Source organism: Ranitomeya variabilis, chromosome 4 (genome assembly GCF_051348905.1).
Source record: "Ranitomeya variabilis isolate aRanVar5 chromosome 4, aRanVar5.hap1, whole genome shotgun sequence".
In the NCBI taxonomy this organism is placed as follows: domain Eukaryota; kingdom Metazoa; phylum Chordata; class Amphibia; order Anura; family Dendrobatidae; genus Ranitomeya; species Ranitomeya variabilis.
The window spans coordinates 296,996,280-297,010,716 of NC_135235.1; the positions used below are offsets into that span (position 1 = coordinate 296,996,280).

A 14,437-nucleotide genomic window follows, 5' to 3' on the forward strand; every position below is an offset into this window, starting at 1 on the left:
GGCAGGAGATACTGCAGCGACCTAAAGATGAAGGGGGACTTGCCCTGCCTAATCCCTGGTTATACTTTTTATCTGCGCAAAGCCAACATCTTAGGGGTTGGGGGGATGGACTTGAGAAAGGTCAGGGGCATAGTAGCCTGGTACATATTATTGGCAGGTGGCCCCTGGGTCAGGGTTTAGAAGCAGGCATATTTAAGAAGCTGGGAACTTGTTTTCACACCATAAATTTAATTCATAAGGTATGGCAGACGATTAAAGGTATAAGGGGGGTTGTGAAATTTACTGAATTTTCGCCTATTTGGGATAACCTCTTTTTTCAAGAATTTAATCATATGGAAGGAATGGGAGAGTGGAGGGAAAAAGGCATTGGATTGATAGGTCAGTTGATTCACAGTGGGAATCTTAAATCTTTTGATGCGCTGCAGCAGGAATTTCATTTCCCGGGCTTAAAGTTGTATCAATATAGACGGGTTCAGCACGCATTTCAGGCACAAAAAAAGAGAGGGTCTATAGTAATTCAGAAGGATCTAATGTTGGATTTTATATTAAATAACAACGGAAAGGGGCAATATCCGAAGTATATGGCGATTTATTACATACCTTTCTAATGGATTACCCTATTAAGGCCAGAGGGAAATGGGAGGAGGAACTGGGGCAAATAGAAGATGATAGGTGGGAGTCTATACTGGAATACATACCTAAGCTGTCGATGAGTGAACCTGGGAGACTGTCGCAACTATATGTGATAAATAGGGCCTACAGGACACCTGACATGTTGTTTAAAGCTGGGCTCAGAGGCGACTCTGGGTGCCCCAGGTGTTCCCAGTCTCAGGCTGGTATACTGCACATGATGTGGCTGTGTTCCAGATTGTTCGCATACTGGGTTGTCGTGCTGAACCAGATAGGGGTGATTTATGGGTGTTCGATTCCTAGGGATCCGGTGGTGTGTGTACTTGGGTGCGTGGAGGAAATCCTGACTGACGAAACTGCCAAAATGGCAATTGCTAGACTATTGTTCATTGCGAGAAAGGTGATCGCAAGGTATTGGATCAGGGAGGAACCTCCTACTAGACGAGAGTTTATCGCACAAGCAAATCATATTGTCCAGCTCGAAAAAAGCATATATAATAAGAGGAATAAGATGGGATTTTTTCAAAAGCTGTGGCAGCCATGGCTGGATGGGAATAACTGAAGGGTGGTGGTAAAATGATGCTAATAATAAATATGTATGTATTGTTTAATCTTTTCTTTCCAAGAGTATTGTATGGTTGGAGTTGGTAGTTAAGGGGGGAGGGGGGTGGGTGGGTTTGTTTCTTTTAAAATCAAAAACACTGATGTACCTTGTTATTTGAATGGATATTGTTGTATATCTTTTGCACAATAAAAAATATTTGGTTAAAAGAAAAAAAAGAGTGTGCAGAGCCTTTTCAATGCGATGGACTGGTGCCGGACAGAACGAAGGCAAAACAATCTCCTCATTGAGGTGGAAAGGAGAAACGACCTTGGGAAGAAAAGCGGGAGAGGTTCTCAATACTGCCTTGTCCGGATGAAAAATTAGAAACGGAGGGTGGCAGGAAGGTGCCGCTAGCTCCGAGACCCGTCTGATGGACGTAATAGCCACTAGGAAAACTACCTTCCAAGAAAGGAAGGTCAGGGAAACGTCCGATAGCGGTTCGAAGGGAGTCTCTTGAAGAGCTCCGAGAACCAAATTAAGATCCCACGGATCCAAAGGCATTTTGTAGGGAGGCGCCACACGGGAAACTCCCTGGAAAAAAGTCCTGACCGGAAATCTATTGGCGATTTTTCGCTGGAAGAGTACTGACAATGCCGAAACCTGACCTTTTAGAGAACTGAGAGCAAGTCCCGAGTCCAGGCCAGATTGAAGGAACTCTAATATGGCAGGGACAGAAAATACTAGGGGAGATCGCCCCTGTGTGTCGCACCATGAGAAGAAAATTTGCCAGGTACGGTGATAACTGCGCATGGATACGGGTTTCCTAGCCCTGATCATGGTGGAAGACACCTTGGGGGTGAAACCCGCTTGGCCTAGAATCCAGGATTCAACGGCCAGGCCGTCAAAGACAGGGCCCCTGAGTTCTGGTGGTAAATTGGGCCCTGTGAAAGGAGATCCACACGATCTGGAAGACGCCAGGGGGCGTCGGCGACCATCTGAACCAGTTCCGCATACCATGCCCGACGCGGCCAATCCGGCGCGACGAGGATCACTGGTACCCCCTCTGCTCTGATCTTCTTGATGACCCTCGGCAGCAGGGGAAGAGGGTGAAAAATGTACGGGAGGCGGAATTGGCGCCAAGGCAAGACCAGGGCGTCCACTCCGAGGGCCCGTGGGTCGAGGGACCGCGCAAAGAATTGTGGAACCTTGTTGTTCATTCTGGATGCCATGAGATCCACATCCAGGGTCCCCCAGCGATGACAAATCTGCTGGAAAACCTCCGGGTGAAGGGACCACTCGCCGGAAGCGAGACCCTGGCGGCTGAGGAAGTCCGCCGCCCAATTCTCCACACCTGGAATGTGGATCGCTGAGATGGGCGAATGGTTGGACTCGGCCCAAAGAAGAATGTGGGACACCTCGAGCATAGCCGTCTTGCTGGGGGTTCCCCCTTGGCGGTTGATGTACGCCACGGCCGTGGCGTTGTAGGACTGGATTCTGACTGGGTGACCAGCCAGAAGGTGGTGAAACTGGAACAATGCTAGCCTGATAGCTCGTATTTCCAGGAGATTGATGGGAAGACGGGACTCTCGAGTGGACCACCATCCTTGAGCTGTGTGATGGTTGAAAACCGCCCCCCAGCCTATGAGGCTGGCATCGGTGGTCACCACCAGCCACTGCACCGGGAGAAAAGACCTTCCTTGGGATAGGGAGGACTTCAGCGTCCACCACCTGAGGGTCTTCCTGACCCGTGGGGACAGGAGGAATCGGTGGTCGAGGGAGAACGGATTGCCGTCCCATGCCGAGAGCAGCGCATGTTGTAGGGGACGGAGATGAAATTGCGCGAATGGAACCGCTTCCATGGCAGCTACCATCTGCCCGAGAACGCGGATGCTAAATCGAATGGAGTGGGAGACTGGGCGGGAAAGGTCCTGAGCTCCCCGATGCAAGGCCAAGGCCTTGTCTAGAGGGAGGATGACCAGACCACGAGAAGTGTCCAGTGTCATCCCAAGAAAAGAGATCCGTTGTGCCGGAACTGGAGAGGATTTTTGGAAGTTTATCTTCCAACCCAGGCGAGAGAGAGTATCCACCGTGAGAACGACGGACTCCTCGCAGGCTAGGTAAGAAGAACCCTTTATCAGCAGGTCATCCAGGTACGGTAGTACCACAACTCCCCTGGAATGAAGAATGGCCATGGCAGCCGCCATGACCTTCGTAAAGACTCTGGGAGCGGTGGCGAGACCGAAGGGCAAGGCCACAAATTGGAAATGTTCTCCGCGAAATGCGAAGCGGAGGAACTGTTGGTGCGGAGGAAAGATTGGTATGTGCAGGTAAGCATCCTTGATGTCTATGGACGCCAGGAATTCTCCTTTTTCCATAGACGCGACCACAGAACGGAGGGATTCAATTCTGAAGTGTCGGATTTTGACGAATTTGTTTAGGAGTTTGAGGTCTAGGATCGGGCGTAGCGATCCGTCCTTTTTGGGGACCACGAATAGATTCGAATAGAAACCCTTGAATCTTTGTTCTAGGGGGACCGGAATGATGACTCCGTCCTTTTGTAGAGCCCGTATTGCCTGGAGGAACGCTGTGGCCTTTGACTTTTGAGGGCAAGACTGGAAGAAACGCATGGGTGGAGGGGAGGAAAATTCTATTTTGTATCCGGTGGACACCAGTTCCCTGACCCATCCGTCGGAAACGACTGAGAGCCAGGCTTGACGGAACAAGAGCAGGCATCCGCCTACTTTGTTGGTGCCCTCCGGATGATGCAAGGAGTCATTGGGAGGATCTATGGGATGTGGATCTCTTAGACCTGTGTGGTCTCGGTCTGGGTTTCCAGTTACGGTTTGGTCTGTAAGAGACCTGGACGCCTCGGCCACCGCGCGAACCGCGTCCTGATGCGGAGGCAGAGGATGTAGAAGACCAGTTGGCATTGTGACGAAAAGGCCGAAATGGAGGTTGCTGTTGGTACCGAAAAGGCCGGGTAGGCTTTTGCTGGGGGAGAAATTTACTTTTTCCTCCGGTGGCATCAGAGATCATCTGGTCTAATTTTTCTCCAAATAACCGACCAGCCTGGTAAGGCAGGGCTGTCAAAGAACGCTTAGAAGCCGAATCTCGCCAATCCCTGAGCCACAGGGCTCTCCTAATGGAGATTGCATTGGCGGCTGCCTGTGCGGCGCAATTAGCTGCGTCTATTGAGGCGCTGACCATGAAGTCCCCGGCCTGAGCTATCTGGTTAGCCAGATTGATGGCTTCTGGAGATAAGTCACTAACTTGGATGGTCGAGGAAAGAGTCTCGGTCCAAGAGACCATAGCCTTAGCCACCCAAGAGGCGGCGAAGGAAGGGAAGAGAGAGGCTCCTGTGGCCTCAAAGACGGAGCGAGCCAGATAGTCAATCTGGCGGTCAGAGGGGTTCTTAACGGAGGAACCGTCAGAGAGAGACAGGATGGTTTTTGACGCGAGATGTGACACAGCCGGGTCCACTGAAGGGGACTGCAGCCAGTCCTTGATCAGTTCCCGAGAAAAAGGATATTTGGCCTCGATGGACTTTTGCCCCATGAAGCGTTTATCTGGACGGTCCCTATGTTTTTGTACAATCTCCTTAAACTCAGGGTGAGTGACAAAAACCTTTTGAACACGTTTAGTCTTTTTGAATGACACCGCGTGTTCGGGTGCGGATACGGAGTCCTCAGTCACCTTCAGGGTCTGGTTGACTGCCTCGATGAGAGAGTCGAGAGACTCTTGGGAGGGAGAGGATTCCTGAAAGTAGGAATTGTCGGACTCATATTCAGAGTCGTTTGGGTTTGGGGAAGGGGACCGGGAAGCAGAGCTTGCAGGCGCTGAAGGACCCGTTGGCTTATGGTCAGGGGACGAAACGTGAACCCGTTTTCTAGAACCCCGGGTAGAAAGTGACAGGGTATGCCCCCTGCTGGAGGATGGATCCGTACCGTCGTCTGAATCCTCCGCGGTCTGACTTGGAGGGGGGCCCCGGAGGGAGTCAATTGCCCTGACCAGGGAAGCCACGGACCGTGACAGAGTAGCTGCCCACTCCTGGGGACTAGGCTCTACAGGATCGACGGCTGCGGCCTCGGCGGCGATATCGGCGGCGGGAGGTGGCTGCACAGAGGCTGTGACACAATCCGCACACAGCGGGCTACTGTAAGCTCGGGGCAGCGCCGTATTGCAAGTGGCACAAACAGTGAAAAACAATGTGTGCTTCTTGTTACCCTTTTTGGTCTCCTTGGATTGAGACATAGTGTCTTTTAGAGACAGAGCGGGGTAGTATGCAGGGAAAGGGTTAAGCTTTCTTGAAGCAGCTTACCCACGATCCTGTGTCTGTGTCCCCGGGGAGGAATGAGCCGTGGCGGTTCTTGGGCTGCAGGTGGATGCGTGGGCCACCTTGCAGAGAAGAAGAAATATGGCCCCCGAGAACTGCAGGGCGCCTCTCGTCCCAGACGAGAAGCGCCGAAAAAAGGGGGGCGGGGTTTTGCGGCCGTGGGAGGTACCTGCCCACTGAGGCCTACTCGGGCCGAAAAGCCGGGGACTAAATTTCCGGCCTGCCCGGCGATGTGCGGCGGTGAGGCCGCAAAGAGCGTCGCTGACAGCGCAGGTCCCCGACCGCCGGCGCCTCTCCCCAGGGACTCCCGCAGGTAACGCCGGCGCCCCCCTGAGCTTCGGGGGGCAGGAGGGATGTTGTACTTACAGTGCCCTCCGGTAGCCGGTCCCCCTGTCAGCTGTGCGCTGCACTTCCTCACATTCAGATCCTCTTCAGCTAACGCCTTCTGAGATGTTGCAGGGCATTGGAATAACCCTGTGCAACGCCACAGTGGGCCTTGTCTGTGGGGCCCCCGGAGAGGTACATCGGAGCGGACTCTGTGTGCTCGCCGCAGCAGGGGGGAAGGGAGATCGGAACTAAGTGGGAACCGTCGCCCCGGTAAAATTGGCGTGCTCCAGCGTCGCAGGAGAGGGACGGGGAGGTATACTCGCCGTGCTCGCCTGTTGCTGGTTCGGGGGAGAGCGGGCCCTATAAAAAAGGGATCCGTCGCCCCCTTCACTCCGTTAAATAAAAAAAAAAATTTTACAGAAAATTAAAATTAAAATAAGAAAATTGGGGTCTAGAAATAGACCCAAGTGCCTCCTACAGACACTAAGCAAGAACTGGGAAATTGTAGCCAGTGAAGGGGTGTATACTGCAGAGGAGGGGTTAATCTTTCTGTTTACTTAGTGTCCTCCTAGTGGCAGCAGCATAACACCCATGGTCCTGTGTCCCCCAATGAGGCATAGGAGAAAAGTTTTTTCTTTACATTATACTGTAACCACAGGTTGGATGTATTCCTGTTTCTTCAAAGCGGTGAGCTGGCTTTGCCAAAAACTCTTTTTTATATATATCTATATATATAATTGTCTAAGGGGTATTTCCATCTTTCTGTCCTCAACTTCCGTCACGGAAATCCCACGTCGCTGATTGGTCTCGGCAGCTGCCAGCGACGGGCACAGTCCGATTAGTCCCTCCCCTACTCCCCTGCAGTCAGTGCCCGGCGCCCGCTCCATAATCCCCTCCAGTCACCGCTCACACAGGGTTAATGGCAGCAGTAACGGGCCACGGTGTTACGCACTCCGTTACCGCTGCTATTAACCCTGTGCAGGGTGGATAAAAATCAATGTTTTTTTAAAAAAATCAAAAAAATCGATTTTTTTGATTTAAATCGGATTTTTTTGATTTAAATCGGATTTTTTTCAATAAACTGCTTTTTGAGGAAAATATTTTACCATCCAAAGGTTCTTCCATCATGAGATAAAGCTGAGTTGTTTAACTCAGTAGAATAAAGGCTGTATATGTGTAACATTCACAATGCCATGCTCTTCCAGAGGTTTCTGTAGGATGCTGACTATCCAACAAGTTTGGGCATGTCAACTGAATGGAAAAAGAAACTAAACCAAAAGTGAAACCAAGCTAGAAGTGTGGAATTAAAGGGGCAGTATGAACAAAATGTGGAGGCTATTAATAGTTTATACAATTAAGACATGCTGCTTTTAAACACCTACCAATTGCCATATAGTAAAACAAAAAAGATTTTTACTTACTTTGGGGTCCCCCCCTCACCCTGGCGTTAGATCGTTGCCCCTAGTTTCGTCCGTGTAACTATGGGCGCACATGCGCACTGCTCTCACTTCTCATTTTAATCGTGATTTATATTAAAAAAAACCTTTTGATTTAAATCAGTGATTTAAATCATGATTAAAATCATGATTTAAATCGATCCGATTTAAACAGAAAAAAATCTTTTGATTTAAATCGTGATTTAAATCATGATTTAAATCGGCGTGATTTAAATCAATCCACCCTGACCCTGTGTGTCCCCAACTATTTAATATTGATGCTGCCTATGCAGCATCAATAGTAAAAATATGTCATGTTAAAAATAATTTAAAAAAAAAACAAAAAAACGGCTATACTCACCCTCGGTCGTCCGACGATGCGCTCGCGCCTGCCGCCATCTTTCGTTCCCAAAGATGCATTGCGAACTTACCCAGAAGACATAGCGGTCTCGCGAGACCACTAAGTCATCTAGGTAATTTCGCAATGCATCCTGGGAACGGAAGATGGCGGCAGGAGCGAGCCCATCGTCGTAGCTTCGCTGGATCCCAGGGGGTGAGTATATAACTTTTTTATTTTAATTATTTTTTTTAACAGGGATATGGTGCCCACACTGCTACATACTGTGTGGGCTGCGTTATATACTAAATGGCTGCTATATACTACATGGCTGCTATATACTACATGGGCAGTGTTATATACTGCGTGGGCTGTGCTATATACTACATGGGCAGTGTTATATACTGCGTGGGCTGTGCTATATACTATGTGCCCTGTGTTATATAGTGCGTGGCCTGTGTTATATACTACGTCGCCTGTGTTATATACTGCGTGGCTGCTATATACTGCGTGGGCTGTGTTATATACTGGGTGGCCTGTATTAACGCATCGGGTATCCTACAATATGTATGTATGTATGTATGTATGTATGTATGTATGTATGTATGTAGCAGCCACATAGTATACAGCACAGGCCACGTAGTATTTGTCTGCTATATACTACATGAATCCTATATACTACATGGCCTGTGCTATATACTATGTGGCTGCTATATACATACATACTCTAGAAAACCCGATGCGTTAGAATCGGGCCACCATCTAGTATACATATATGTATATACACATACATACATACATACATACATACATACATACATATATATATATATATTAAATAATAATATATCACACAACGACTATATGTAGAAACTTGTGCATTACTGTAAGGTGGGGTCTGATTTAGACAAGGGCTAAATTCCCGCGCTCTTTTACTTAGTCACAATTTTCTCAAAAGCGCAATACAGAATCCCCTCTTAGTGTCAGCTGAAGTCTATATCAATATCTTAAATAGATTTTCGAAAAAATGTTGCCAATTTCTTTTTTTCATATCACGATCGACATTAAATAAATTTGTAAATGTGTAACATCTTGCAACTTTGATATTGGACACAAACTGTTATAGGAAAGCACACATACATTAGCTGCATTGGACAGACTCTTTTGTACTGAAGCATCTAATGAGCATGTGCAAAGGTCATTGTGGAGGGAGGAGGAGCAGGTGAGCTGTGACACCGCCTATTGTGATTGGTGTTATCAGCTGTGTATAGAGGTGTTACCTGTCCTAGTGATCCTGCCTCAGATGATAATGAGCCTGCTGAAAACTCTTTATGAAAGAGCAACAAGCATGAATCTTGAGAAGCCCCACTGGTTAGCGTGAACTTGGCAAGATTACTAATTCTGTTCTTAATACAGATTGTGATATGAAAAAAAACAACATTACAAAAATGTAAAAAATACAACACAAACAGGATTTAAACAATAGGTTGTTTTCTGATTACACAATTCCTATAATAATGTGCTGTCAGCAGACAAAAATTAGAACAAGGAGTCATTTTCTAATATTGTAGTGAAAGTGCCTCACCGAACCAACCTAGAGTGTACAAACTATAGTGAGTCCGAGATACTGCATGTTTTATGGGAAGAAGTGAACCCAAAAAGACAGACAGACACCAAATTACCTACAGCATTAGGGTAGACCAGCTCAGGATAAATGGTCCCATGTGTGGCCAGGTCTCTGAGGAACAGTCCGCCAAGCTGCACCAACAAGAGGGATGAATCTCTACGAGGCAAAGACTCCGCTCGGACCATCATTCCTTCAATTAGAAACAAAGTCCGTAAGGCAAATGTGTAGAGAATAGTACATACTGACTAAATGTCTCTAGGAAAGGTTATTCCCATCCTGTAGAGAGATGAAGGGACTGCAGTGCTATTACAAGCAGAGATCGCTCCTAATTTTTTCATGCGAGTAGGCAGGGGAAAGCAGAGACCACAGATTTTCTGTATGAGTGGACAGAAGGAAGCAAGACCACAGCCCTCCTGTAGTAGAGGGCAGGGGGGAGCAGAACTCCCAGGATTACTATACAAGTGAGCAGGGGGAAGCAGGAGTCCCAGGATTACTGTATAAGTGGGCAGAGGGAAGCAGGACTCCCAGGATTACTGTATAAGTGGGCAGGGGGAAGCAGGACTCCCATACAAGTGGGCAGGGGGAAACAGGAGTCCCAGGATTACTATACAAGTGAGCAGGGGGAAGCAGGACTCCCAGGCTTACTGTATAAGTGGGCAGGGGGAAGCAGGACTCCCAGGCTTACTATATAAGTGGGCAGGGAGAAGCAGGACTCCCAGGATTACTGTATAAGTGGGCAGGGGGAAGCAGGACTCCCAGGATTACTGTATAAGTGGGCAGGGGGAAGCAGGACTCCCAGGATTACTGTATAAGTGGGCAGGGGGAAGCAGGACTCCCAGGATTACTGTATAAGTGAGCAGGGGGAAGCAGGACTCCCATACAAGTGAGCAGGGGGAAACAGGAGTCCCAGGATTACTATACAAGTGAGCAGGGGGAAGCAGGAGTCCCAGGATTACTATACAAGTGGGCAGGGGGAAGCAGGAGTCCCAGGATTACTATACAAGTGGGCAGGGGGAAGCAGGACTCCCAGGATTACTATATAAGTGGGCAGGGGGAAGCAGGAGTCCCAGGATTACTGTGTAAGTGGGCAGGGGGAAGCAGGAGTCCCAGGATTACTGTATAAGTGGGCAGGGGGAAGCAGGACTCACAGGATTACTATACAAGTGAGCAGGGGGAAGCAGGAGTCCCAGGATTACTGTATAAGTGGGCAGGGGGAAGCAGGAGTCCCAGGATTACTGTATAAGTGGGCAGGGGGAAGCAGGAGTCCCAGGATTACTATACAAGTGAGCAGGGGGAAGCAGGAGTCCCAGGATTACTGTATAAGTGGGCAGGGGGAAGCAGGAGTCCCAGGATTACTATACAAGTGAGCAGGGGGAAACAGGACTCCCAGGATTACAGTATAAGTGGGCAGGGGGAAGCAGGAGTCCCAGGATTACTATACAAGTGAGCAGGGGGAAACAGGAGTCCCAGGATTACCGTATAAGTGGGCAGGGGGAAGCAGGAGTCCCAGGATTACTATACAAGTGAGCAGGGGGAAACAGAAGTCCCAAGATTACTGTATAAGTGGGCAGGGGGATGCAGGAGTCCCAGGATTACTATACAAGTGGGCAGGGGGAAGCAGGAGTCCCAGGATTACTATACAAGTGAGCAGGGGGAAGCAGGAGTCCCAGGATTACTATACAAGTGAGCAGGGGGAAGCAGGAGTCCCAGGATTACTATACAAGTGAGCAGGGGGAAGCAGGAGTCCCAGGATTACTATACAAGTGGGCAGGGGGAAGCAGGACTCCCAGGATTACTATACAAGTGAGCAGGGGGAAGCAGGAGTCCCAGGATTACTATACAAGTGAGCAGGGGGAAACAGAAGTCCCAAGATTACTGTATAAGTGGGCAGGGGGATGCAGGAGTACCAGGATTACTATACAAGTGGGCAGGGGGAAGCAGGAGTCCCAGGATTACTATACAAGTGAGCAGGGGGAAGCAGGAGTCCCAGGATTACTATACAAGTGGGCAGGGGGAAGAAGGAGTCCCAGGATTACTATACAAGTGAGCAGGGGGAAGCAGGAGTCCCAGGATTACTATACAAGTGGGCAGGGGGAAGCAGGAGTCCCAAGATTACTATACAAGTGGGTAGGGGGAAGCAGGAGTCCCAGGATTACTATACAAGTGAGCAGGGGGAAGCAGGAGTCCCAAGATTACTATACAAGTGGGTAGGGGGAAGCAGGAGTCCCAGGATTACTATACAAGTGAGCAGGGGGAAGCAGGAGTCCCAAGATTACTATACAAGTGGGCAGGGGGAAGCAGGAGTCCCAGGATAACTATACAAGTGAGCAGGGGGAAGCAGGAGTCCCAGGATTACTATACAAGTGGGCAGGGGGAAGCAGGAGTCCCAGGATTACTATACAAGTGAGCAGGGGGAAGCAGGAGTCCCAGGATTACTATACAAGTGGGCAGGGGGAAGCAGGAGTCCCAGGATTACTATACAAGTGGGCAGGGGGAAGCAGGAGTCCCAAGATTACTATACAAGTGGGTAGGGGGAAGCAGGAGTCCCAGGATTACTATACAAGTGAGCAGGGGGAAGCAGGAGTCCCAAGATTACTATACAAGTGGGTAGGGGGAAGCAGGAGTCCCAGGATTACTATACAAGTGAGCAGGGGGAAGCAGGAGTCCCAGGATTACTATACAAGTGGGCAGGGGGAAGCAGGAGTCCCAGGATTACTATACAAGTGGGCAGGGGGAAGCAGGAGTCCCAAGATTACTATACAAGTGGGTAGGGGGAAGCAGGAGTCCCAGGATTACTATACAAGTGAGCAGGGGGAAGCAGGAGTCCCAAGATTACTATACAAGTGGGTAGGGGGAAGCAGGAGTCCCAGGATTACTATACAAGTGAGCAGGGGGAAGCAGGAGTCCCAGGATTACTATACAAGTGGGCAGGGGGAAGCAGGAGTCCCAGGATTACTATACAAGTGGGCAGGGGGAAGCAGGAGTCCCAAGATTACTATACAAGTGGGTAGGGGGAAGCAGGAGTCCCAGGATTACTATACAAGTGAGCAGGGGGAAGCAGGAGTCCCAAGATTACTATACAAGTGGGTAGGGGGAAGCAGGAGTCCCAGGATTACTATACAAGTGAGCAGGGGGAAGCAGGAGTCCCAAGATTACTATACAAGTGGGCAGGGGGAAGCAGGAGTCCCAGGATAACTATACAAGTGAGCAGGGGGAAGCAGGAGTCCCAGGATTACTATACAAGTGGGCAGGGGGAAGCAGGAGTCCCAGGATTACTATACAAGTGAGCAGGGGGAAGCAGGAGTCCCAGGATTACTATACAAGTGAGCAGGGGGAAGCAGGAGTCCCAGGATTACTATACAAGTGAGCAGGGGGAAGCAGGAGTCCCAGGATTACTATACAAGTGGGCAGGGGGAAGCAGGACTCCCAGGATTACTATACAAGTGAGCAGGGGGAAGCAGGAGTCCCAGGATTACTATACAAGTGAGCAGGGGGAAGCAGGAGTCCCAGGATTACTGTATAAGTGAGCAGGGGGAGCAGAACACCCAGGATTACTGTACAAGTGAGCAGGGGGAAGCAGGAGTCCCAGGATTACTATACAAGTGAGCAGAGGGAAACAGGAGTCCCAGGATTACTGTATAAGTGGGCAGGGGGAAGCAGGAATCCCAGGATTACTGTATAAGTGGCCAGGGGGAATCAGGACTCCCAGGATTACTATACAAGTGAGCAGGGGGAAGCAGGACTCCCAGGATTACTATACAAGTGGGCAGGGGGAAGCAGGAGTCCCAGGATTACTATACGAGTGGGCAGGGGGAAGCAGGACTCCCAGGATTACTGTACAAGTGGGAAGGGGAAGCAGGAGTCCCAGGATTACTATACAAGTGAGCAGGGGGAAGCAGGAGTCCCAGGATTACTGTAAGAGTAGGCAGGGGAAGCAGGAGTCCCAGGATTACTGTAAGAGTAGGACGGGGAAGCAGGAGTCCTAGGATTTCGGTACAAGTGGGCAGTGGGAAGCAGGACGTCCAGGATTACTATACGAGTGAGCAGGGGGAAGTAGGATTCCTAGGATTTCTGTACGAGTGGGCAGAGGGAAGCAGGAGTCCCAGGATTACTGTACAAGTGGGCAGGCGGAAAGAGTCCCAGGATTACTGTACTAGAGGGCAGAGAGAAGCAGGATTCCTAGGATTTCTGTACGAGTGGGCATAGGGAAGCAGGAGTCCCAGGATTTCTGTACGATTTGGCACGGGGAAGCAGGGCTCCTAGGATTTCTGCATGAGTGGCAGGATCCACGTTTCTTTTATTAGCCTTGATTGCATTTAAACAGATATTTACACTGGATCACCTCACAGAGCAGTAGTAATCTCAGGCTCAGCACGCCGCATACATCTCATGATGCGCTAATTAGAGCACCATTTATAATGGGCAAATACCTGAAAACTCCAGTTGCATGAAGGCGGCCTCTTTGGCCTGGGATTCATTTTTCTCCTTGTGTAGCAGCGTGATGGTGCCTTCCTCCAGGTGGAAGTTGAGTTTGACAAACACGTGATCTCTTTTTGTAAATGTATTCAGATTTGCAGCATCAGACGTGGGATCAAAAAACTCTTCAGTTCCTGGAGAACAAAATGTAAAAATACCGTAAATGTATGTAAGGACACTCGCATCCTGTTTGTGAAGGGACATCCCCACCTTACACATTTATGGCACCTCAACAGTACATGTTATAGATATCTGGCCCCAGCCGCCTTACAAGTCTCTCTTGTGGCTCTCTCCATTTACATTTATTAGAGGAGTCTATTCGCAAAACAGCTGAGCAAGCAATGGGTTAAAGAAAAATATGCAAAGTTTAAAGGGGCTGTTCACTATGATAGGAGTCATTAATGGGCCTAGGGTGGTGTTAAATAGGGATTTTTGTGTGTACTCACCGTAAAATCCTTTTCTCCGAGCCACTCATTGGGGGACACAGGACCATGGGTGTTATGCTGCTGTCACTAGGAGGCTGACACTAAGTTGAGACAAAAAAGGTTAGCTCCTCCCCTGCAGTATACACCCTCATGCTGGCTTCCAGAGACCCAGTTCAGTGTAAAAGCAGTAGGAGATTAATAACAATATAATACATAACATTAGAGTATAACATGTCAGAAAAGGTCAAGGATCAATAAGAAAATAACAAGCCGTAAGGCTAACAGGGTGGGTGCTGTGTCCC

The 14,437-nt window shown here is 49.2% G+C and overlaps 1 protein-coding gene across 2 annotated transcripts in view; it reads right to left on the reverse strand.

The window, feature by feature from the left end:
* The window catches only part of VPS13D (vacuolar protein sorting 13 homolog D), a 280,917-nt gene that overhangs the window by 213,566 nt on the left and 52,914 nt on the right, over nt 1-14,437 (reverse strand). For both annotated transcript variants that reach the window (XM_077250276.1, XM_077250275.1), the window contains exons 13-14: nt 13,665-13,844; nt 9,294-9,424 (exon numbers count right to left, since the gene is read on the reverse strand). In XM_077250276.1, coding sequence (XP_077106391.1) covers nt 9,294-9,424; nt 13,665-13,844 — 311 coding nt within the window. The remainder of the gene's footprint in view (nt 1-9,293; nt 9,425-13,664; nt 13,845-14,437) is intronic.